We start from the raw sequence: 24,876 nt of genomic DNA on the forward strand, positions 1-24,876 counted from the left end.
CAAGAATTGGCATAGTAGTTACTCATTTGGTTTGTTGTTGTTTAAACATTGCCTTTTATTTAGCAATTACCTTTTGTTTTCCTTTGTCTTTTTTAAAGTGGGGGTAGGGAGATGTGAGATGAGTAATTTCTTATTTCGGAAATCTTGAGATTCAAGCAAACTGATTTTAAAGCTTGTTTTTTGTTTTTTCTTTTTGTATTAGTGTTTGTGTATTTTGCAGAACTTGAAGTAAAGAATTTTATCTCATAAAGTTTTTCTTTTCTTTTTAATAATTGAATAACTGCTTAATATGAGTTTTAGCCTGTGAGCTAAAACAAATTTAATGCTGAGTTGAGTTCCTTGATGAGTCAGGCAGATATAAATAAAAAGAAACACTACTTATGCCTTAGAGTGCTTACTGTTTCACTTTTGATTTATTTAGTGTAATATACAGTGGCCCTTTTTGGACATTTCAGATATTAGTCAAAAGTCATCCAAGCTCATTCTAGGAATATGTGAAGAGACCTAGGTTTTGGAGAGTGCACCAGAGGGAAAATGTGTTGTGGCTATTGAAGCTACTTAATATGAAAAAAATGATTGCTGATGTTGGTTTTATATAGTTTCTCCAGCATTGCTTGTTAAATATGAAGAACAAATGTTGTTTTAACGTAAGAAATCCTTCCTGCAGACACACGTTGCAGATGCAAGCCTTATACTACAGGTTTTACCCTTACCCTATTGGGGATGTCTCTCCCAACTGGAACGGGAAGTGTCCCATTCCTTAGGTAGGGCTTATGTTTGTGAACAGAATTGACACCTGCTTAATTTATATTATGTGGGTAGAAACATGTTTCTTAGCCTTGGATTTAGCAGATCAATTTTCTGTGGCTATTTTTGCTTGAAATGCCCGTGAAGGTTTTGGTGACTTTAGAAAGGAAATATTTTTGGAGGCTGTGAAAACATGTGTTTATTACACATGTGTATATTATAAAGAACACAGATACTGATCGTAGACTTTCTTGTTTATAGATGTTTATTTATTTTATTTTTTTTAATTTATTTTTATTTTTTTTTGTTTGTAGATGTTTAAATGTGTCAAGCCTAAGATGTTGGAACAAGCTGCCTCTAGTGGAGTGCCAATTATATGGCAGGCGTATATCTGTTTTTTTTTTTTTTAAATTTTTAATTAATTAATTATTTATTTATGATAGTCACAGAGAGAGAGAGAGAGAGAGAGAGAGAGAGGCAGAGACACAGGCAGAGGGAGAAGCAGGCTCCATGCACCGGGAGCCCGATGTGGGATTCGATCCCGGGTCTCCAGGATCGCGCCCTGGGCCAAAGGCAGGCGCCAAACCGCTGCGCCACCCAGGGATCCCCCATATATCTGTTTTTTACATACATAATGCTTTTTACTTTTTCAACACTCTTTTCGGATTGTTGTGTGGAGTACGTTGAATTGCCATTTCCTTTGCAACTGTCTTGAAGAGGCTATAAAAGGCAGAGCTAACATAATAACTGCTGTTACCATTTTAATATTTAAAGTAAAAGTTCTGTCTGATGTAATTGGTAGTTTCTCAGTGAACCAAAAAGTCTATTAAGCAAAGGAAGTATAAAAAATGGTATATGATACATTAAAAGGTATGGTATATGATACCTTTTTTTTCTTAAATTATAAATGTACATTTATTTGCTAGTCTTGATGTAGGGCTAAGGGTGTGTCTGAGCACCGGTCCAAGAATGGTGTTATCTTTTTCTTGCATAATCTGTACTCAGATGAATCTCCTAGAGTTTCTATTTTTGGGTTCTTTGAAGAGGAGCATGAAATTAGATATGTATGACGCAATTTTTTAAAAACTTATTTTGAAATAGTTTATAGATTCACGGGAAGTTGCAAAGGTCACTGTCACTCTTCATCCAGATTTTCCCAGTGGTTACATCTTATATAACTATAATACAGTATCAAAGCCAGGAAATTGACATTGGTACAATGTGTGCATAGTTCTGTGGCAATCCTGTTATCATACCACAGAGATTTCCCTCTGGCCCACTGTATAGTCACACCGTCCTTCTCCCACCATCTTTGACCCCTGGCAATCACTAATCTGTTTTTTTGTCTTTTTAATTTTATCATTTTGAGAATGTCATATGGTACATGACCTTTTGAGACTGGTTTTGTTCACAGTCTAAGACCCTTGAGGTGCATCAAAGTTGTCGAGTACATTAATAATTAAACTCTAATTATTTGTCTCTTCTAATCATTAATTTGAAATGAGTCAAGATAAAAGTTAAATTTTAAAATTGAACTTAAAATTATTAAGTGTATATATTGTTACTTTGTGCTTAGAAATATCAGTAGATTAAAGAACATAAATGTGATCATCTTGGTAAATTCTATTTTCAGGTTTTCCAGTTGACAGATGAGATAAATAATAAAATTTAGAAATAAAATAATTTTATAAATATAGGTAACTTAATATTCATAATGACATCTTCTGATTACTTTCTTATCTGTAGAATAGGTAGCATAGCTCACTTTTTTATTCATGATTTTGGTTATTTGTATTTTTTCTAGATTTGAATTAATCTTGTCAGGGCTTTATATGTTCTGTTAGTCTTTTTAAAAAAACTAACTTTTGGTTCTTAGAAAAGACTCATAATATTTATAAGGGAAAGTTAATGAGGTTACCATCAGATTTGACCACAAGACTTTTTTGCAGAAGAAGATTCAGTAACATATTTATGGCTCCCAGGAAAAAAAAAATGTGAGTAGGTTATGTTCTAGGAAAGCTGACTTTTTAGGTAAAAAGGACACAACTCTATCAATGAACAGATACTGTTCCCATGAGCTCTTCCTAAGGAAGTGGGTAGAGGAGGATCTTTAGATGATTCAAAGACTATAGATTGACATGAAGACTGATGGTGACATTGCACCTATAGTTATGAGTGGAACAGAGTAAATGAGTTTTAAACAGGAGAGAACATATTATATAATAGCTATATGATTAGGTATGGTACATTATAGTATAAATGTTCTGCAATATCTAATCTATTAGTCCTTTTGAAGTTTTCACTTTAGGTGTTGTATTTTTCATCTCTGAGTGTTCCATTTGGGTCCTTTTCATATCTGTCATTTCACGTGTCATCGGATTCATTTTTTCCTATTTGTGAGCATCTGGACGTTGTCTATAATAGAGCCTTGAACGTTCTTGTCTCGTAATTCCATCATCTCTGTCACGTCTGGATTTATTTCTGTTGATTGGTTCTGTCATTTCTATTGATTGATTGCTCTGGTTGTGGAGTGTTTTCGCATGCCAGATGCCAGGTAATTTTTTATTGAATGCTGGATGTTGTAAATATTACGTTGTTCTGTGCTGGATTTTATTTCTTTAAAGAGCATTAGTTTTGACTGGCATTCCATCTAAGTTTAAACTTTTTCAAACCTTGATCCTCAGGTTTGCTTGGCTGATCTAGTACAACCTCTGGTCATGTGCTCATTTATCTGCCTTATTAAGGCAGTCTCTTCCTTAGGGGTCTTCCTAATGTTTGGTGTGCTGCGAGGTCCTTTTCATTCTGGTTGGTGGAAACCCAGGCTTTTCTGTGACTGGGAATCCTGGGGGTTCTGCCTTCTACTTTCTAGTGCTTCTTTCCCCAGCCTTGGTGGTTTTCTCAACCCATGCAGAAATCAGTATTCAGTCCAAGACTCAAGGGTCCCCTTGTTCCATCTCTAAAGTTCATTCTTTTTCTGCAGATCCCCCTTCACTTGTATTCTTGTCATCTTAACCTTCTTATAGCTAGCTCATCTGTCTCCTCACCTTAGCAGAAACTTGGTCTTACAAGATCCTTTGAGGCTCTGGGTGATGATTTCCTCCTCTGGAGAGGATCTACCTACCAGTCAAGCATCACTAGCAGTCCCAGGTCACTGCAGAGCAGTTGGGGGCTGCGATTTTTTCAAAACTGGGCTTCTTTCCTAGGAAGGCCATCTGCTTCCACCTTATCCCTGCTTCTGGTGTGGCCCTTTGAAGTTTCACTCAAAGCATGGTATGTCTACCAGGCTTTCCCCCATGAGGACCCTGGCTCCAGCAGCTCTGCTCAGCTATTGGTCTTAGCCCTGCCCACAGAATGGTAGATGCCTCTCAAAGGATCAGCCTTAGGTTCTTTTGACTATACTTCCCTCTTGGGGCTCAGACTTGCTGCCTGATGTCTTAAAACACAGGTACTTTATGTTTCTGGCTGGCTTCCCCAGTTGCTCTAGAAACCTGTGTTTAAAATTTTTTTGGAGTTGGTATGTTGTCCTGTGTTTAGCAGTTGCTTAGTAAGTGGTTTTCTGCAAGGCTACGAAAAAAAGCCAGATACCTTTATTTGAGTGTCTGCAAGTACTTGAACATAAGATTACATTTCAGGCATATCTTAAAGATAAGTAAAATAAACATTTTCTAACTATAAGTTAATAAAAATGTCATTTAACCATTTGGCATATTCTGTTTTAGATTATATTCCATAATTTTTAAAAAAAGATTTATTTATTTATTTATTCATGAGAGAGAGAGAGAGAGAGAGAGGCAGAGACACAGACACAGACAGAAGGAGAAGCAGGCCCCATGCAGGGAGCCCGACGTGGGACTTGATCCTGGGTCTCCCGGGGCTGCCCTCATTTTATTTTTTAAAAAGATTTTATTTTTAAGTAATCTCTATTCCACATGGGGCTTGAATTTACACCCTGAGATCAAGAGTCATATGCTCAACTGACTGAGCCAGCCAGGCACCTCCTGAAGTAGTCATTTTAATAGATATTTTAAGGGTTGGCTTGCCCAATCCGGTTTAGCGTTCAAGTATTAGTAGCACCAATGTGGGGGATTCAGGGGCTCTCCCAGGCCCTTTCCCTGCCTGTTGTGGTGTTGGTGAGAAGAGAACAAGCTTGGGAGTTAGGCCTTTTCCCAAATTCTACTTCTCATAGCCTCAGAGTTGTGTGATCTGGTCAAATAACTGAGCCTCAGAGTTTCAGTTTACTGTCCCTCAGAACTAGACCTGTTAATACCCCTCTTAACTGTCTGCTTTTCAGGGTGAAAATAACTTTAGCTGCTATGTCATTGTAGGGATAAACTAAGACTGTGAGAGCAAATTGGAAAAGGAATGTAAGACCAAGTAAAGTAATGAGAAGTATTTGGATTCTGTACTAAAACAGTTAAAGAAAATTTAAATCCTGTCATCTGTATCATCACCCTTTGGTTACTTTTTTATGTAAGTTAGCTGTTAAGGAAGACAAGCTAATAATAGGTAGTTGTACAGATAGTCTTAAATTGACAAGTTGCTGATTTTTATTTCCTGTACAGGCTGTTCTTACAATGCTGTGATTGTTTTCAATTTCCTGGCTTTTTCTTTGGGATTCTGTGCTTTCCTTCCAGTGCCCTGGAATTCTTTCCTGTAGGTTCACCTCTTTCATGCCCTCTCTTTCATGCCTTTCTCCAGAGAGGGTTGCTTTGTTGCCTTAGTTCCTCCTTCCTTGAATCCTTTAAGATGCCCAGACCATTGTGCTTTAAATGGTGGTCACTCAGGTCCATGGCTCATTTACATCCTTATGTCCTCAGTTCATATGAGACTTCTATAGTATGTGTCCCTCCAGATACCCAGTCTACACTTTCCACACAGGAGTTCGCCTTCTTTTCTTCCTCTAGACATGATAGTAACATTTCTTGTTTCCACATAAACTGGGTTTCTCCCTTGGCTTATTCTTAAAGTACTTCATGTTTGTTTTTCATTTTTGTAGCTCTAAACACCAGTGTTATTCAACATGGACTGTATCCAAAAACTGATACAGTCACCTTGTGGGTAATCCCAATGTGCAGGTGGGGTGAAGGATGTTGGTTTGGTTACACTCTCCTTGGGCGTTTGGCATTTTCTCCAAGATTTGTTCTCTATCCCATTTGCTGATGACTCACAGATTTGAATTTCTAGTCCTGACACTCTGTTAAGATCTGGATTTGTATTTGCAGTGTGTGTGTGTGTGTGTGTGTGTGCGCGTGCGCATGCACCTATGCATATGACTGTACACATGTGTACTTGGGGGGAGGATCACCATGTTCATGTTAATAGTGCAAATCTCAGTGGTTAATACTAAATAGTTCTTTCTCATCTGAATCTATTCTTTTCCCTACCTCCTTTTCATTTTTCACATCTACTCTGTCTCATTTGATCTGAAGTGTCTTTTAAGTACTTTACTTTCCTTGTCTTCTTTTAGGCTGTCATCCTTTTTTGGGGAGACTCTTGGCAGAAGCCTCCTAAATTATTTTTTGTTTCTAGTTCCTTTGTCTCCATCCATTGGACTGAGTTATGCCTTAAGTTATGAGCATTTATTCCCTGGACCACCTAAAGGTGGCATGTAACTGCCAGAGTACAGTACACTTGAGGCTGTTTAGTCTGGCTGTTTGCCTCCCAGCCTTAAGTGGTTGTGTGGGAGCTGGACTGAACTGCAGCAGTATTAGCCCTCTTCTTACCTGAATGAGCAGATGAACCAAGCCTTTCCATTCCCTCATTAAAACATCAGAGATGCTGAATGTTTGTGGCTCACTCTTACTTTTCCCCCTGCCAGGTGATACTTTTATCAAAAGTCATGTTTTAGTTTTAAGTATGTTTATGGCAGTTACCTTGTTAGTGAGGCGAACAAATAAGAGTCCTGAAAGAAAGCTGTTGCTTCTGTGAAAACTAAGTTGGATGCTGATTGGTTCTGTTGCTATGTTATAAATTACCACAAATTTAGCAACTTAAAACAACTCATGTTTATTCTTCCAGTTTCTGTGGGATCAGAAGTTTGGACAAGGCTTAGCTGGGTCCTCTGCTTTGAGTCTAGCAGGCTCTATGCAGTCAGGGTGTCAGCCATGCTGTGTGCTCTCACCTGGGGTCTCATTGGGGTCCTCTTTGGCAGAATTTAGTTCCTTGCAGTTGGAGACCTGAGTCATGGTCTCCTAGATGCTGCCCCTCTGCATATGTAGTTCATGGCATCTCACCTTTTTTTGACTGTAGAGAATGTCTCTTCTGGATGGCTCCATTTTCTTAGGAGCTTTCACCCGATTAAGTAGGGCCCCAGAATTATCTTCCTTTTGATAACTAGAAATCAACATATGTGGGGCTTTAATTATATATAAGAAGTTCGTTGACCTTTGCCGTAGGTAGAAGTAAAACCTGGTCACAGGTGTGATGTTCCATCTTATTCATGGGGCCCACTCACACTCAAAGGGCATTCCACAGGGTATGTGTGCACCAGAGGATTAGGATCTTGAGGACTGTCTTAGAGTTTTGTTTACGATGCATGCTTTGGATAAAATTGAGATGCTAAAAAAATTACTTGTACAGGTTAGGTAAAAGAGAACTATAAAGGATTAGGGAAAATATCTTGAAAGTCTGGAGTTCTATACTGAGATTGCTCACAGAGTACTGTTTAATTCTTGGTACTTTTAAAGAAATGGAGGGGTGCCTGGGTGGCTCAGTCAGTTAAGAATCTGCCTTTAGCCCCCCGTCATGATTTTAGGGTCCTGGGATTGAGCTCTGCTTCGGGCTTCCTGCTCAGCAGGGAGTCTGCTTCTTCCTCTCCCTGCACCCCCCGCCCCCCCCCCCGCTTGTGCTCTTTTCCTCTCTCAGATAAATAAATACATACAATCTTTGAAGAAAAATAAAGAAATGGAGACTTGGAAATAGTAGATGCTTCCTAAAGGTGGTGCATGCTGGAATGATGACAAGGAATGAGTTAGTGGACTTGTAAACAAAGAGAAAGTGCTGGCCTTTCATTAAAAGATGGCCAAAGAGATGTGCCTTTTTTAGTGTAAGGTGTATTGTGTTTATGATAAGAGGGCTTCTGTTGTACCTGCAGTTTTCAGAATGGAGGCCTTCTCTGGGTGTCCACCAGGCCCCTGCCCCTTGTTGGCTGCTTGCTCTGGGAAGCCTGTTCTGACTCCTGAATACTGACAAGTGAGAGCATTTTTGCTTTTTGTTTTTTATCTTTGAATATCATTGTGGACTTGTGTTTTTATTTATTTTTGCAGTCCACTGCAGTTTTGTATTTTGATGCTCAGAATTGTTTTAAATTTAGCCAGCAGGGTCGCCATAAGGCTTTAAACTTTTTTGGTTCCAACACAAAATATTCCAGGCTCATCTTGTTAACCCTGACCCTTGAATCAGCCTTTTCCCCCAAGAGCCCAGGTTTTGTTCACTGGGAAGTGAGACTTGAAAACTGGTATCTGGGTGCTGAGGGTACTTATTGCTCTCAAAGTGTTATTCATTCTAGATTCTTTCCAAAGACAAGCAGATATATTCAAATATAAACTCATATTAAGAATTCAAATTTACTTTATTCTTAAAAATGTCCTTGATTTTTAAATCTCTTTTACACCTAAAAACCTTTTTATCTGGTAACACTAAACTAACTGTTGTAAATATGTTTTATTTTATGAACATTGCTGTATCATGCCATATATATGAGATAGTTTTAATATATAAAGATTTTATTTATTTATTCATGAGAGAGAGACACACACAGAGAGAGAGGCAGAGATACAATACAATACAGGCAGAGGGAGAAGCAGGCTTCATGCAGGGAGCCTGATGTGGGACTTGATCCCAGGACTGCAGGATCACACCCTGGGCCATAGGCAGGCGCTAAACCGCTGAGCCACCCAGGGATACCCCTAGTTTTAAGATTTTAATGTTAATACTACAATTATCAATAAGACCAATGAGTAAAGTTTAAGATTTTTTTTTTCCCCATAAAGTATATTTGACTAAAGATGTGTAATTGAAAGGCTCCTGAAATACTTTTCTTTGTGATAAACATAAATTAATTTGCTTGTTACCAGTTGTAGATTTTGCTTTTTTATGATTTAATTTTAATTTTTGAAGATGAAAATCATTTATGTGTTTCAGAAGTAAAAATATAGTTTACTCAAAATCTTGCTTTCATAAATCTCTACTGCTGTGTAGCCCTGTCACAGTTGTCTTATCATTAGTAATCATTATTATTTGTTTTTGGTTTATCTTTCTAGAGCACATATGTGTTTCTTTTTTCTCGTATCTTATGTAGAAGTTAGCATCATTTATATACTATTATGCGCTGTGCCTTTTTCATTTAACTATTTTTTGGGATGATTTTCATTAAATGATGATTGAATATATGAAAGGAAATGAGATTTTTAAAAAATCATAATCATTCTTTAAGAATTGCATTGTATGATCATTCTGTAAGTTAATGTTATTTATCATTACTAGCTTGCATTCACAAGAGATGGGCTCTGTGGCTTGTGGAATGAAATGGTTAAAGATGGAGAAATTATATATATGGGGACAGAATTAAACCAGAATGGAGAGCTTCCTCCTAGAAAAGGTAAGGACCTTTTACTAGTAGTTCTCATTTTGTAAAGATCTTTATAAGTTGTATTTTATAGAAATTTTGTAATGTGCAATAGGAATAGGAGTGTCTAAATATAACTCTTGAAATTTTGTTTTCACTGGAGATTGTTGTCTGCATTACAGTAAACATTATGAACTACCTGGATTTCATTGCTCTTTGTAAATGAAGGTCTTTTCATTGCAAAGCTACCTTGCTGTGGTGTCCTTCTCAGTTAATATTTCTTTTTAAGTTTTGTAATATATCTTGCTTCAGCTAACTGTAAATAATGATTATTATAAGATTGAGTGGAAACAATGATTTCTGAAATTTTTCCTGGCTCTCCTATGGCAACATATAAAACACTTTTTGGAAGTCTTTCACCCATGGATTGGACTTGGCCCCTTATTTGATTTAATCTTGTATTTTTCATAGGGAAATACCAGCAAATACTCTTGTTTAGGCCTATTGTTATGAAAAGTCAACAAGACTGTCATTCAGTTGTTCTTGTCTTTGGCCATGAGTCAGAAACTGTTGAGGCTTTAAAAAGAAATGGATGTCTGTACCCCCCCACCAGACCTGTAGAATCTGAAAGTCCCTCTTGAGATCTGCCAAAATTTGTTAGTCCCACTATTTGAAAGTCATGAAGGTGGATAAAAATAGTACTTTAAAAGTAGTTATTTTTCTCTTTGTAGAATGAATTGAGATAGTGTCCATTTGAAAATACACTGGAAAACATTAGTATATTTTTTTGGGTATAGCATGTAATAGTTTTCTTTTTTTCCCTGATAATTTCATTGTTAAAATTTCCATACACCCAGAACAACTGAACTATCTACATAGTGAGCAGCTGCAAACCCACCCCACAGATCTATCATAAGTGTTTTTTTTTCGCTTATTTATTTCAGGGATCCCTGGATCTCCATTCTTCTGTCCATTGGTGCATCTTACCCCAGCTCCCCTAGATACTTCATGCATATTATTTGATTGAGTTCAGTTTAGTTTTTTGTCTTTAAGTAAACTGTATGCATAGTGAAATGCATATATTTTAAATTTAACTGTTGCATGAGTTTTGACAAATGTAACTGTGTAACCTAAATATTATATCTCACTCAGAAAGTTCCCTTGGCTGCCTTCCTGGCCCATCCTTGACTCCACTTTGCAGAGTCAACCACTGGTCTGATCTTTCTTTACTGTTGATTAGTTTTGCCTGTTCTAGGATTCATGTAAATGGAATCATGTAGTAGTGTTTTCCTTTGTGTCTGGCTTTTTTCACTCAGTGATGTTTTAGTAGTTTCAGTGGTTCATTATGTATGTTTAAAAAGTTTTCCAGGGATACCCGTGGCTCAGTGGTTGAGTGTTTGCCTTCAGCTCAGAGCATGATCCTGGAGTCCCTTCAGGGAGCCTACTTCTCCTTCTGCCTGTGTGTCTGCCTCTCTTTCTCTGTCTCTCATGAACAAATAAATAATATCTTTAAAGAGAAGAAGTAAAAATAAAAAGTTTTCCATCACTTCTTCACAGCCCTCTAGTATTTGTTAATGAATTAAACATTTCCCAAAATGTTTTTCATCAAACACTAGTTGTGAAAGATACTCTGAGAAAAACTATTTACATTTCTTATTATATTTGATGAATATTTTTTTCTTTCTCTTTGAAAATCATGTGGTTAGAAAGCAAAGCCTAAATTTTTTTATGTAAGTCCCAACTGAATAGTTTTTTGGGGTCTTGGGTATTCAGTAGGTTTCTATTTTTGGTTTGGCATGTTATGTGCTTTTTATTGTTAGAAAATATTTTTCACAGATAGGTTTATATATACCAAATTCCATTTAGAAGGCTATGTACATTGTATGGTGGTGATATTGTAGCTGATTGTGAGGAATGTACAGATTAGAGTAGTAGTTCCTTAGATACAGTTTTCTTTGCTGCATCTTTAAAGATTACTTTCTTTGGGAAAAGGATCAGTTTCTTTCTTCCACAAGCAGCCATCTTAGGATGAGTTTTTATTATTGTCAGTAAAATCCTTTAGTGGTTTATTTCTGGGAAATAGTGACTTCTAATAATTTCTGCTTCACGGGAGCTAAGCTTTCTTTCTTTGGTAATCACATCTAGAATTTACTGGCCCTACTGGATGAGGAAAGAAAGCTGCCTCCCAGGTAGTATGGTTTTGTGTTTATTTTGGGGGGCCTGCCCCTCAAAAAAGACTGGATTATAGTCTTAACATTTTTTTTAGGTGAACGCTTCTTATTAGCACCCCATTTAAGGTTTGTATTTATTATTTTGTGCGAAAGTACGGGAGAGAATATAAAATATAAAAAAAGAAAAGTTAAAAGAGGCTACTAAAGTTATGCTAAGCTTATTTTTGTCTAAGGCTGGCCTTGCATGAAGAATTTAAGCATGAGCTGATCATTTATTATAAACCTTTTCAGTCTATGCAGATAGTAGAACTAATATTACCCAGTGCTTTGTGTAGCTGTTACATCTTTTCTTGAAGATATTTTCTCATTATTTCCTTTACTCCTTACTCTACCAAGAAACAGAAGCCACAGTTTGCACAAATAACAGAGGTATAACTGGAAATTGAAGCCAGGCCTCTTGAGGAATTTTCACTGCTAATTTCTATTATACTACAAATGTAACTTATTGACATCAGGATCAACTTTTTGTGGTTCCATGGAGATTATGACTTTATATTGTAAATAAGTGTGGTAATTGTTTTGAGGTTTTTGTATGTGTGGTATGTGTGGTGTCTAGTCAGGACTCTGTTTTATTTAAAAAAATTTTTAAAAAGATTTTATTTATCTGTCTTAAAAAATAAAGAGAGAGAGGCTGAGACGTAGGCAGAGAGAGAAGCAGGCTCCCTACAGGGAACCCTATGTGGGACTGGATTCCAGGTCCCCAGGATTACATCCTGGGCCAAAGGCAGATGCTTCAACCACTGAGCCACCCAGGCGCCCAGGACTCTATGTGTTTTAATTTTAAGAGTTCAGAGATAAGTTTGAGATAAGTTTTTTTTGAACATGAATGTTTCCATTATATCCTGTGCTGATGGGCAGCATTCCTGCCGGTTTTATAGCTTTTCTTTTTTATAGCGTTAAATGTGGGCTTTCTCCCACAACAACTCATGATTATTTGGGCAAAAAATCATCCATATACCAAGGTATGTAACAGAGGACAAAGACCCTGTGATGTTACCCACATGTGGGGTTGGGAGCATTTTAGGTGTGGAGTGTTAGTTGAAATTTGAGCAACAGTTATGGAGATTTGGTCTGGGCTCCAGCAATGGTGGTTTTTGGGGTCATATAAGAGAAGTGGGCACTGACCTCTAGGTGGAGGACTGTGAAAAGCAGAACTGGCTGTAGGTGTGCAGTGATAACAGAGAACAGTGAGCAGTGAGCAGGAAGCAGCAGAAATGGGTTGTGCCAGACTGGAGTGAAATGTACTTTTTTTTTCCAAAAATTTTTTTTTAAAATTCCATTTATTTATTCATGAGACACACACACACACACACACACACACACACAGAGGTAGAGACACAGGCAGAGGGAGAAGCAGGCTCCATGCAGGGAGCCCGATGTGGGACTCGATCCCGATCTCCAGGACTATGACCTGGGCTGAAGGCGGCGCTAAACCGCTGAGCCGCCCGGGCTGCCCGAAATGTACTCTTTTACGTGCCCTATTGCATCTAAATTTTGGGAAGTATGTCTGAGGATGCAGTGGACACACTCTCCAGGTAATATACCCTGTTCCCAGGATACCCTAGGATAAGAATACACTGAAAAGCCACTTCAAGAGGGCCATGAATGTTAGGAAAATTAATCAAGACTCTGCCCTCCTGCAGCAGGAACTCAAAGAATTAGATCCTGATTCCTTAGCTGAGGGTTCTCAACCTTTGTTGCTCTTTAAAATCACCTGGAGGGCTTGGTTAGACACCTATGGGTGGCCCTACTTCTTGAGTCTCTGATTCCTTAGAGTTGTGATGAGGCCTGGGAATTTACATTTCTAAAACATTTCCAAGTCCTGCTGATGACACTTGCTTTTCAAAGACTGTCTCATGTTTGAATAGGCACAGTCTGTTGCATCGGGAGTTAGAGACATAGAGGAATGGAAAAAAAGCCTCCTCATGAGTGGCTTAGGAAATAATATTTAAAAAAAAAACAACCCAACCATATTCCAAAGCAAATGACCATAATTAGATTTCCCTCATAAATTTATTCTGTCCTCCATAATTAATTCTTGTTTTGGATCTTGAGTCCTTGCTGGAAGGCTTAACTCACTTCTGGGAGACAGCCTGGTGTCTATTGGAAGGGGTGATGTCAGCTTCTGCTGGAGTCTATTCCTTACAGGACTGGCAATTCCACTGAGGCTCTGTGTTTGTTCGAGTTTGTTCATGTTTGTTGAAGACCCATTTTTGGCCTTCAACTTTAGAAGCAAGCAGATAAGACATAAAGCTTTGGTTAATTAGTTATACTTAGTATCAGAATGGACAGGACTAAAATTCTTGGCAGAGTGGGCTTCATAGCTGTGCATGAGGATTTGGTTATTGTCCACCCTGGGGGTTAACTCACAAGGGCAGGGAGGCATAGACGTATCTCTTGGGACCTGGAAACTGCAGAGTGTTTGTTTACATAACATTTTACATGTATGAAATTAATCTAGGCACCTTAATTTTCTCTTTCTGATTTGCTAGCTCTTCCCATATTATGGACCTGGAGCATAGGGAAACTTTAATGAAATAAGGAACATCCCAGCTCTAGAGGCATAATTTTATGTTCAGCCTTCCTCCTGCTTGTGAGCATTTCATCATGAATTCTGTTATGTGGGAGCCCATGTTTATTATTCTGGTGATTGGAAAGTGCCAAAGACCATTTGGATGTAAAAAAAACACCGTGGTGATTTTTTAGTTCGGAATTTAGGGTCTGATTCTGGGAAGAAGGTATCAAACAGCCTCCAGAGGAGGCTGACCTGGGCTTGAGAGAGAGTAGCTGTTCTGTGACTTTTCCAGGCTGGCATGGAAAAATGGTTACAGAGAGGAAGCTCAGTCCGGTAGGAAAGGGCTTACACTTTGTGTTTTTGAACAACTTTGTGAAATCCGACACATTTTTGAAGGTTTTGTAAACCAAGGCAGATAAAGTTCACTTTCCCTGGAATCTTATTTTATTCTTTACATTTTATTCTATCTGCTCACTTGCTCCTTACCATCTTCTTTCTAGTTTCGTGTAACTAGACATTTTTCTTTAAGATAAAAAATGCTATCTTTTTCCCTTGATAGAAGCATTCATGATCTTGTATATATATTTATATTTATTTCTTTGCCACATTTTTTTCTGCTTTAATAGCAATCATCCATGTATTACTTAGAACTTTTATCCAAATTAAGTAATTTCTAGTTCAGGTAGTCTGTTTTTTTCAGACATCAAATACATGTTTTTCCATACCAGTTCTGTAAATCTCTTACACCAATTGGGTGTCTAGCAATTCAGTTCAATTCTAATAATTATTAGAATTAGTGCGGGACTTACGAATTTAGGTCTTAGTCCTACAAGACTGCCTTCATTTTAGATGCCAGCTGCAAATGTGATACCCAGACTTCTCACACTTTTGCCTGGGTAACTACAATTTCAGGGGTTCCATGACTCCCTTGTTCAATAATTGTCTAGAACCACTTGCAGAATGCAGAAAAACACTTTACTTATGTTTATTAGGTTAATAAAAAAGATACAACTCAGGAATAGGCAACTGGAAAAGATGCATAGAGCAAGGAATGGAGGAAGGGGCTTGGAGCTTCTTTGTCCTCTTTTGGTGCCTCTACCCTCCCAGTGCAACAGAGTGTCCACAACCTGGAACCTCCTCAATCCTATAGTTTCAGAGTTTCTGTAATTTAATTTCCAAGCTGCCTCCCTTCTTAGAGGTCAGGAGATGGGACTAGTAGCTCTTACTCTGTAATCACTGGTCCTTTCAGTGACCAGGCTACACTGAGACCATCTAGAGGTCCTTCCCTGAGTCAGCTCATTAGTATAAACTCTGGTAGGCTGGAAAGGGGTTTTTTAAGAATAACAGGAGACATGCCTATCAGTAAATTCTAAGACTTTTAGGAGCTCTGAGACCAAATATATATTTTTATTATACCATACATAAAAAAGTGGGAAGTAGGTGTTAGAGCATTTGAGCAGAGCTCTGGAGTCTGCATTATAAGACCCCATTTTGCATGTCTAATGAGCAAAAAGAACGTGCTTATTAAGAGTTGCAAAGTTGAGGGTGCCTGGGTAATTCAGTTGGTTAAGTGGCCGACTCTTGATTTCAACTTAGATCATGATCTCAGGGTTCTGGGAGTGAGCCCCGCATTGGGCTCAGTGCTGGGTGGGGAGTGTGCTTGAGGATTCTCTGTCCCTCTGCTCCATCCCTACTCATGTGCTCTCTATCTTTGCTCTCTCTCAAATAAGTAATTCTTAAAAAAAAAAAAAAAAATTGCAGAGTTGTTTTTGCTATTGAAGTAGCAATCTGAGAGAAAAGTATATGTGCTTGTATTTATTAACCTGGTGGCTGCTGACTTAGAATTCTCTCTTAGCATTTGTTCAGGGGTTCACAGATTAGCTATTGATTAAATCAGTTTAATATTGTGATGTGTCTCTAAGTTAATGAAAGACTTGAATATTGTTAAGCTCATATACTACAGAACAATATAATTTTTGTTATAAAAAAGTCAGAATTTTATAATTCAGTTAGAGTGAGCCTATAATCGTATATTTTCACAATTTTAAGCATGTGGAAGTCATGTCAGATTATCTAATAAGTAAAACTCATGTAGGAAGTTTAGAAAAGTCAGATTAACTAGGCCCTCCCTGAGAAAACAAGCCCAGGGTTTATGAAACATGTATGCTCTGTTTTATGCCATTTTGATAGCACATCAGGGAATGGAGTTAGAGCTATTTTTAAGTAGAATTATTCAGTCAGTCTGATTTCTGCAGGAATTCACTTGCATTACGTGATTTTGAATTCTATGTGTAAACATGCTTCTAATTTAGCAGTTTCTAAGTGATTTTTTTTCTAAGCAATTTTTTCTTTTCCTTAGCTTTATTGAAATATAATTGATATATTAAAATTGTGTAAGTTTAAATCATCAAATTATAGTGTGATGATTTCAATGCCCACATATATTGTAAAATGTAAAAAATATATTGTATATATTGTATATGTATTTTACATTAAAATGTAAAAAATATATTGTAAAAAGCAACCCAGTAAGGTTGCTTAATACCTTGATCGTTTCACATAATTACTGTTTTTTTGTGTGTGGTAAAGACATTTAAGATTTACTCTCTTGGCCAGTTTCAAGTATACAAGACTCTACTGTTTTTTTTTTTTTAAGATATTATTTATTTATTCATGAGAGACAGAGAGAGAGGCAGAGACACAGGCAGAGGGAGAAGCAGGTTGCATGCAGGCAGCCTGACGTGGGACTTGATCTGGGGTCTCCAAGATCACACCCTGGACTGAAGGCGGTACTAAACCGCTGAGCCACCCAGGCTGCCCAAACTCTACTGTTAACCATTGTCATGGTATGCATTAGCTTCCCAGAACTAATTCTTATTGTAACTCCAAGTTTGTACCCTTTGACTGACATCTCCCCATTTCTCTCCTGCAGCCCCTGGCTACCACCCATCTCTTCCCAATGAGGTCCCCTTTTCTAGATTCCACATATACGTGGATCATACAGTACTTGCCTTTCTGGGACTTACTTCACTTAGCATAATGTTCTAATCATCCATTGTTGTAAATGGCAGGATTTTCTTTTTTACAGCTGAGATAATATTCCATTGAGTTTGTGTGTGTGTATATATATGCAGAGGGGGAAGCAGGCTCCACGCAGGAAGCCTGACGTGGGACTTGATCCCAGGTCTCCAGGATCACGCCCTGGGCTGAAGGCGGGCACTAAACCACTGAGCTACCCAGGCATCCCGAGTCTGAAATATTTTTAATCATCCAAAGTTCCACCATAGTCTCATTCACCCAAAACAAATCTGGTCAGCATATTGTTGTCTGGCCTTGCAGTTGGCTATGAGGTACACAGACCCTGGGACCTCTAGTGGGGTGATGCTGCCTTTACTTGCCCAGGGCTCTGTGTGAGATATGTGCACTGTGCACTATCTGGATGGTAAGAAATACATTTCAACAAACTTAAGATGCCTCAGTAGTAAGATGTGCTGTTATGTATCACAGGAGAAAATTCACTGCTCATGCATGCATCTGATGTATCCCACTTGGCAGGCTGAACTTTGCAAAAGGCACATCTTGGGACTGGTGAAACACACACCTGATTTATGCGGTTGAAGTTGATTATTATTATTATTATTTTTTAATTTATTTATGATAGTCACACAGAGAGAGAGGGAGAAGCAGGCTCCATGCACCAGGAGCCTGACGTGGGACTCGATCCCGGGTCTCCAGGATCGCGCCCTGGGCCAAAGGCAGGTGTTAAACCGCTGCGCCACCCAGGGATCCCTGAAGTTGATTATTAAGTTGATTTATGGTGTACAGAGAATAATACCTGGCACCCAGTCTATGCTACTTAATAGTTTGTGCTTCTCCTAGTGGTGTTTAAGTGCAGGCAGGAGTGTCGATGTCCTCTTTCTTTATGAGTTCTCTTGTCTCTGAATCTCCCGAGCTGAGTACCTAGGATAAATGATGTCCATGTTCCCATGTTAAATAAGTAGCTTGTGAAGGACATGCCTGCCTAAGAGACTGAAACTCCTGTTTTTGATTAGAGGGGGTGTAGCAAGAATGAATTTAAATATTTATTTATTTATTTATGATTTTATATATTTATTCATGAGAGACAGAGAGAGAGAGAGAGAGAGAAAGAGAGAGAGAGGGGCAGAGACACCGGCAGAGGGAGACGCCAGGCTCCATGCAGGAGCCTGACGTGGGACTTGATCCTGGGACTCCAGGATCACGCCCTAGGCGGATGGCAGATGCTAAACCGCTGATCCACCCAGGGATCCCCCACATATTTATTTTTAAATTCAGTGTTAGACCTTTTAAACATTTTTATCTTATTAGAAATGTTTACACTGATGCCCAGAATATAGCATTCAAAAGCTTAGACGGAGTTTTCAGTAAAGAATGAATTCCTTCCCAATCCATTTCTCCAGACACCTGAACTTTTTTTTTCCTTCTTAGTGGTATTATTACTAGTTTTAGAATATTTCCAGAGAGGATATATAGACATATAAGTACATATATGAAACATACACTTCATTATAGGTAAAAATTAAAGTCTTCCAGGATAAGAAGTATACTAGAATTTAGGAGAAATGTACAAACGTATCATAGAGTCTAACCCTCAGTCTTTGGCTTGACTTTAGTTTATCTTTCTTTGGAAACTGTAGATTTACTCTTCCTGAGCCCATCTGCATTGAGTTGAGGAGAGATTAGTGAGTGGGAGAGAAGCACAACCCAGACTGTAGTGATCCTGTGAACTATGGGTGGGCTGCTTGGGGCCATGCATCATCCTGAGCAGTGCTGTGGAATTGTAACTTCCTTTTTGTTTTCCACATCAGCCATTCAGATCCTTTTCCACACCATAGTCTTTGGAACTTCTTTGAAAAACACTCTCCTCCTAGGAGATGTGGTGAATTGTGCAGCATGTGGATTATTCATTCATTTGCTCATTGATTCACAGACTCATCCAACTCGTTGGGGTCCTCCTCTGTGAGTGAGGGTTCTTGTAGGTGCTAGGGTGTGGTGGCGAATGAGCCGGGTATGGCTCCTACTTCCTGGAGCTTACATTTTAAGTGAGACAACCAGTAGAAAACAAAGTGGCAGCAGAAAGAAAACAGATATGAAGAAAACAGAATAGGATGATTCAAGAAGCTTCTAGGGAAGGTGTCTGAGATCAGGTGCCAAGGCCCTGTGCCATAGTCACATCCCCTCACCCTGCTATACCTTGACGTTAATGTTTCACACCCTGCCTGTACCTCTGTAATAACCGTGATCTGTGAGGACAGGCTTTTTATTTCACCATGGTACCGTACCTCAGCACAGAGCAGAGTACTGGCACCCAGGAGGGATCCGATAAGTAATTTGTGTGTGTTGTGAGTTAGTGTGTACTCTTAGCTTCAGGCCTACTAGAGGTGTACCAGTTCCCCGGAGGAAGATGGGACACTGTCCTTTTATGTGTCATTCAGGTGGATGCTTTAAGCTTTTTTTACTTTACCTAACCTACTGAGTATTTTTCCTTAATTTTATTTCTCTGTCTTTTAAAATCCCATTGATTTGATGGATCATTTTTTTCTCTTTTACTTGAGAATTAAATTTTCCTGTCAAATGAATATAGGCATCTTTGTGTTTAATCTGCTAAAACCTGTAAATTCTTTGTAAGACTACCATGTTATGTGTATTATGTTACTAATAATGAGCTAGGCCTAATAGATATTGCACTGTATCTTTATAATGCAATAGGACACCAAGGGAAATTTGAAGGGCCACTTCTTTGTGTTCTATTAGAAAGTTTTCATAGCTAAAATCTCTTAAAATTGTACTTCTTAATAAATAGAAAAAACTTTGGTGTCATACAAAAACATATACAGTATCCCTTTTTAGCTAATGTTTGATTAATTGGGACCCTTAGTGTAATAGTTCTATATCAGCTTTGCTAGGCCATAGCTGGTGCCCAGATCCTTGGTCAAATATTAATCTGGATATTTCTGTGAAGGTGTTTTTTAGATGCAATTCACATTTAAATCCATGGACTTCGAGTAAAGCAGATTACTCTCCCTAATATGCATGGGCTTACTCTAATCAGTTGAAGAGCCTGAATAGAAAAGAGACTGACCTCTTCCAACAAGAAAGAGTTCTGCCTCCAAATGGCCTTTGGATTCAAATTGTAACATAACTGTTTCCTGGGTCTTGAGCCTGCCAGTCTGCCTTGCAGATTTTGGATTTGCACTTCTATAATTGTAGGAGCCAATACCTTAAAATAAATGTCTTCTCTTTCCAACTGTCCTTTTCTGTCCCTCTCCCTACACATTCTTTTGGTTCTCTTTCTGTGGAAAACACTGACTAATGCTTAGTTACACATAGTTTTCTCCTACAATCTATTTTTGAAAAGCATATGATAGTGAACAAGTTTTCTTAAAGGTAATGATTAAGGTAAAAACAAAATACAAGTGAACCTCCTTGAGCATTGAAATGCTGGTCTTCCTGATGGTGGCCCAGGGCTGTTGCAGGTATGCCCCTCCCGCTGTGTCTTGCTACCTGCCCTAGGGAGCCACACTGAAGAGGTGCCTCCTACCTCTGGGCTGCTGCTGCCCTGTGCCTGAAACCTTCACACCTTGGCACTCCGTCTGTAGGTCCTACAGATAGTGATTTGAATGGAAATCACTTTGTTGTAAAAACTTCCTCACTGTGACTGGACAGGAATGTCTGAAAGTCCTGAGGTCATCTAGTCCTAGTTCCTTTTCTCAGGGACCAGGTAGCGGAACTCTTCCCCCCTTCAGTCCTCCGGGTATGTTGCTTTGGGTTCTTAGGAAGGTCAACTCCCCCACTTTCCCCATCTCCCCAGTTTTCCATGATTTGTGATTTGTTTGTGCAGTTTGTGTTCTGTTTATTATCTCTCTGTAAAACTCCATAAAAAAATACTGAAACTAATGTGATGATGTCTCTGAATTGGTCATGTTAATTTTTCTTATTATTTAATTGTTTTTAATTATTCTTCTCTGTTGTTTTCTTAGCCTCTAGTGACATCATCCTGCCTTTGCTGTTGTGAATGTTCTCATTTATGCTCCTGAGAATAAAACTTGAGGTGTGCTTAGTGATGCTTGTATAAGGGGCTAAATAAATCAGATTTGTTTAAATTTGTGTTTAGTTTCTCTAGTCAAGATAGAGGATTATTTGTTGCAGATGCAAATTTGTTGTCCCCTCACTCTTGATACATTTCCTCAAGTCTTAATGGCCCAAGGCCACGTTCTGGTCATCTGTGGTTGCCCATCACTGTGGTTTTGCCATTTTGAGAGCTGTCATATAAATGGAATTATACACTATATAACATTTTATTTAATTTTTACATTTTTTCAAATTTTATTTTATTTTTTAAAATTTAAATTCAACTAATTAACATATAGTGTATTTTTAGTTTCAGAGGTAGAGTGCAGTGATTCATCAGTCTTATGTAAGACCCGGGGTTCACTACATCCCCTATCCTTCTTAATATCCATCACCCAGTTACTCTATCCCCCCACCCCAACCCCCAAACCTTCCCCCGCTCCAGGAACCCTTAGTTTGTTTCCTATGACTAAGAGTCTCTTATAGTTTGTCTCCTCTGATTTTGTTGTCTTTTATTTTCCCTCTCTTCCCCTAGGATCCTCTGTTTTATTTCTTAAATTCCACATATGAGTGAAATCATGTTATAATTGTCCTTCTCTGATTCACTTATTTTGCTTAGCATAATATTCTCTAGTTCCATCCATGCTGTTGCAAATGGCAAGGTTCATTTTTTGATGGCTGAGTAATATTCCATATATATATATGTAGATATATATATATCCATATATGTATATCACCTATATTCTTTATCCATTCATCTGTGGATGGACATCTGTGCTCTTTCCAGAGTTTTGCTATTGTGAACATTGCTCCTCTAAACATTGAGGTACAGGTGCCCCTTCGATCACTACATTTGTATCTTTGAGGTAAATAACCTAGTAGTGCAATTGCTGGATTCATGGGTAGCTCTATTTTCAACTTTTTGAGGATCCTCCATATTATTTTCCAAAGAGGCCGTACCAGTTTGTATTCCCACCAACAGTGGGATACTAGCCCTTTATCTGATAAGACATTTGCAAATATCTTCTCCCATTCTGTAGGTAGTCTTGGTTTTGTTGACTGTTTCCTTTACTGTGTAAAAGCTTTTTATCCTAAAGTCACAATAGTTCATTTTGCTTTTGTTTCCCTTGCTTTTGGAGTCATTCTAGCAAGAAGTTGCTGTGGCTAAGGTCACAGAAGTTGCTGCCTATGTTCTCCCCTAGGATTTTGATGAATTTCTGTCTCACATTTAAGTCTTTCATCCATTTCGAGTTTATTTTTGAGTGAGATGTAAGACAGTGGTCCAGTTTCATTCTCCTTCCTGTAGCTGTCCAGTTTTCCCAACACTATTTGTTGAAGAGGTTTTTTTCATTGGATATTCTTTCCTGCTTTGTTGAAAATGAGTTGACCATAGAGTCCATTTCTGGGTTCTCTATGCTGTTACATTGATCTGTGTGTTTGTTTTTGTGCCAGTACCATACTGTCTTCACGATTACAGCTATGCAATAGAACTTGAAGTCCAGAATTGTGATGCCACCAGGTTTGATTTTCTTTTTTAACTTTCCTTTGGCTCTTCTGGTTTTATACAAATTTTAGGGTTATTTGTTCCAGCTCTCTGAAAAGTGTTGATGGTATTTTGATAGGGATTGCATTGAATGTATAGATTGCTCTGGGTAGCATAGATATTTTACCAGTATTTGTTCTTCCAATCCATGAGCATGGAATATTTTTTCCATTTCTTTGTGTCTTCCTCTATTTCTTTCTTGAGTGTTCCATAGTTTTCAGAGTACAGATCCTCTACTTCATTGGTTAGACTTTTTCCTGGGTATCTTATGGTTTTTGGTGTAATTGCAAATGGGATCAATTCCTTAATTTCTCTTCTGTCTCAGTGTATAGAAATGCAACTGATTTCTGTGTATTGATTTTATATCCTGTGACTTTGCTGAATTCCTGTATCAGTTCTCGCAATTTTTGGGTGGAATCTTTTGGATTTTCCACATAGAGTATCCTGTCATTTGTGAAGGGTAAGAGTTTGGCTTCCTCTTTGCCAATTTGTATGCTTTTTATTTCTTTTTGTTGTATGATTGTGGTGGCTAGGACTTTGGTATTATGCTGAATAATACTGGAGAGAGTGAACATCCCTGTCGTGTTCCTGACCTTAGGGGAAAAGCTCTCCGTGTTTCCCTGTTGAGGATGATATTCAGTGTGGGCTTTTCATATATGATGTTGAGGTATGTTCCCTCTATCCCTACACTGCAGAGAGTTTTTATCATGAAAGGATGCTGTATTTTTTCAAATGCTTTTACTGCATCTATTGAGAGGATCATATGGTTCTTTTCCCGTCTTTTATCAATGTGGTGTATCACATCGATTGATTTGCAGTTGTTGAGCCACTCTTACAGCCCAGGAAAAAATAATCTCACTGGATCGTGGTGAATAATCCTTTTAATACACTGTTGGATCCTGTTGGCTAGTATCTTGGTGAGAGTTTTTGTATTCATGTTCACCAAGGATACTGATTTTGTAATTCTCCTTTTTATTGGGGTCTTTGTCTGGTTTTGTGATGGTAATGCTGGCCTTGTAGAAAGAGTCTGGAAGTTTCCTTCCATTTCTGTTTTCTGAAACAGCTTCAGAAGAATAGGTATTCTTTAAATGTTTAGTAGAATTCCTCTGGGAGGGCGTCTGGTCCTGGACTCTTGTTTGTTGGGCGGTTTTTGATTACTGCTTCAGTTTCTTTGCTGGTTATAGGTCTGTTCAGGTTTTCTATTTAGTCCTGTTACAGTTTTAGCAATGTATATGTTTCTAGGAATGCATCCATTTCTTTCAGATTGCCTACTTGTTGACATATAGTTGCTCATAATATGTTCCTCTAATTGTTTGTATGTCTTCAGTGTTGGTTGTAATGTCTCCTCTTTCATTCATTATTACATATATATTGGGTCTTTTTCTCTTGCTATCTTTTTTTTTTTTTTTTTTTTTTTTGGATAAGTCTGATGAGAAGAAGTTTATTGATCTTACTAATTCTTTCAAAGACTAGCTCCTAGTTTTGTTGATCTGTTCTACTATTCTTTTGGTTTCTATTTCATTGATTTCTGCTTTAATCTTTATTAGTTTTCTACTCTTGCTGGATTTAGGCTTTATTTGCTGTTCGTTTTCCAGCTCCTTTAGGTTTAAGATTAGTTTGTGTATTTGATGCCTTTCTTGTGTCTTGAGAAAGGCTTGTATGTACTTCCTCTTTGGACCTCCTTTGCTGCATTCCAAAGGTTTTGAACAGTTACGTTTTCATTTTCATTAGTTTCCATGAATTTTAAAAATTCTCCTTCAATTTCCTTTTATCTTTTAGTAGGATGCTCTTTGGCCTCCACGTATTTGAGTTCTTTCCAGATTTCCTCTTGTGATTGAGCTTTGAAGCATTGTAGTCTGAAAATATGCATGGTATAATTTCAGTCTTTACATACTGATTGAGACCTGATTTGTGACCCAGTGTGTGATCTATTCTGGAGAAAGTTCCATGTGCAATTGAGAATGTGTATTCTTTTGCTTCAGGATAAAATGTTCTGAATATTCAAGCCCTTGTTTCCTTGTTGATCTTCTGCTTGTCTAATATAAGGATTACGTCCCCAGTTTCTTTTGTTGTCCATTAACCTGATAAATGATTTTCCACCTCCTCACTTTCAATCTGGAGGTGTCTTTGGGTCCAAAGTGAGTCTCTTATAGAGAGATATTGA

At 38.1% G+C, this 24,876-nt stretch overlaps 1 protein-coding gene across 8 annotated transcripts in view; it reads left to right on the forward strand.

Moving 5' to 3' along the window:
- The window catches only part of HERC2 (HECT and RLD domain containing E3 ubiquitin protein ligase 2), a 240,982-nt gene that overhangs the window by 2,019 nt on the left and 214,087 nt on the right, over nt 1-24,876 (forward strand). For 4 of the 8 annotated variants that reach the window (XM_025982238.2, XM_025982239.2, XM_025982240.2 and 1 more), the window contains one exon: nt 9,232-9,346. The exons of 3 other annotated variants lie outside the window; for them this stretch is intronic. In XM_025982238.2, the coding sequence (XP_025838023.1) occupies nt 9,232-9,346 (115 nt within the window). Of the gene's footprint in view, nt 1-7,840; nt 7,939-9,231; nt 9,347-24,876 lie in introns of all 8 variants that reach the window. One more of the 8 variants, XM_025982241.2, reaches the window with a different exon arrangement.

The sequence above is a fragment of the Vulpes vulpes genome, chromosome 14 (assembly GCF_048418805.1).
Source record: "Vulpes vulpes isolate BD-2025 chromosome 14, VulVul3, whole genome shotgun sequence".
Classification (NCBI taxonomy): Eukaryota; Metazoa; Chordata; class Mammalia; order Carnivora; family Canidae; genus Vulpes; species Vulpes vulpes.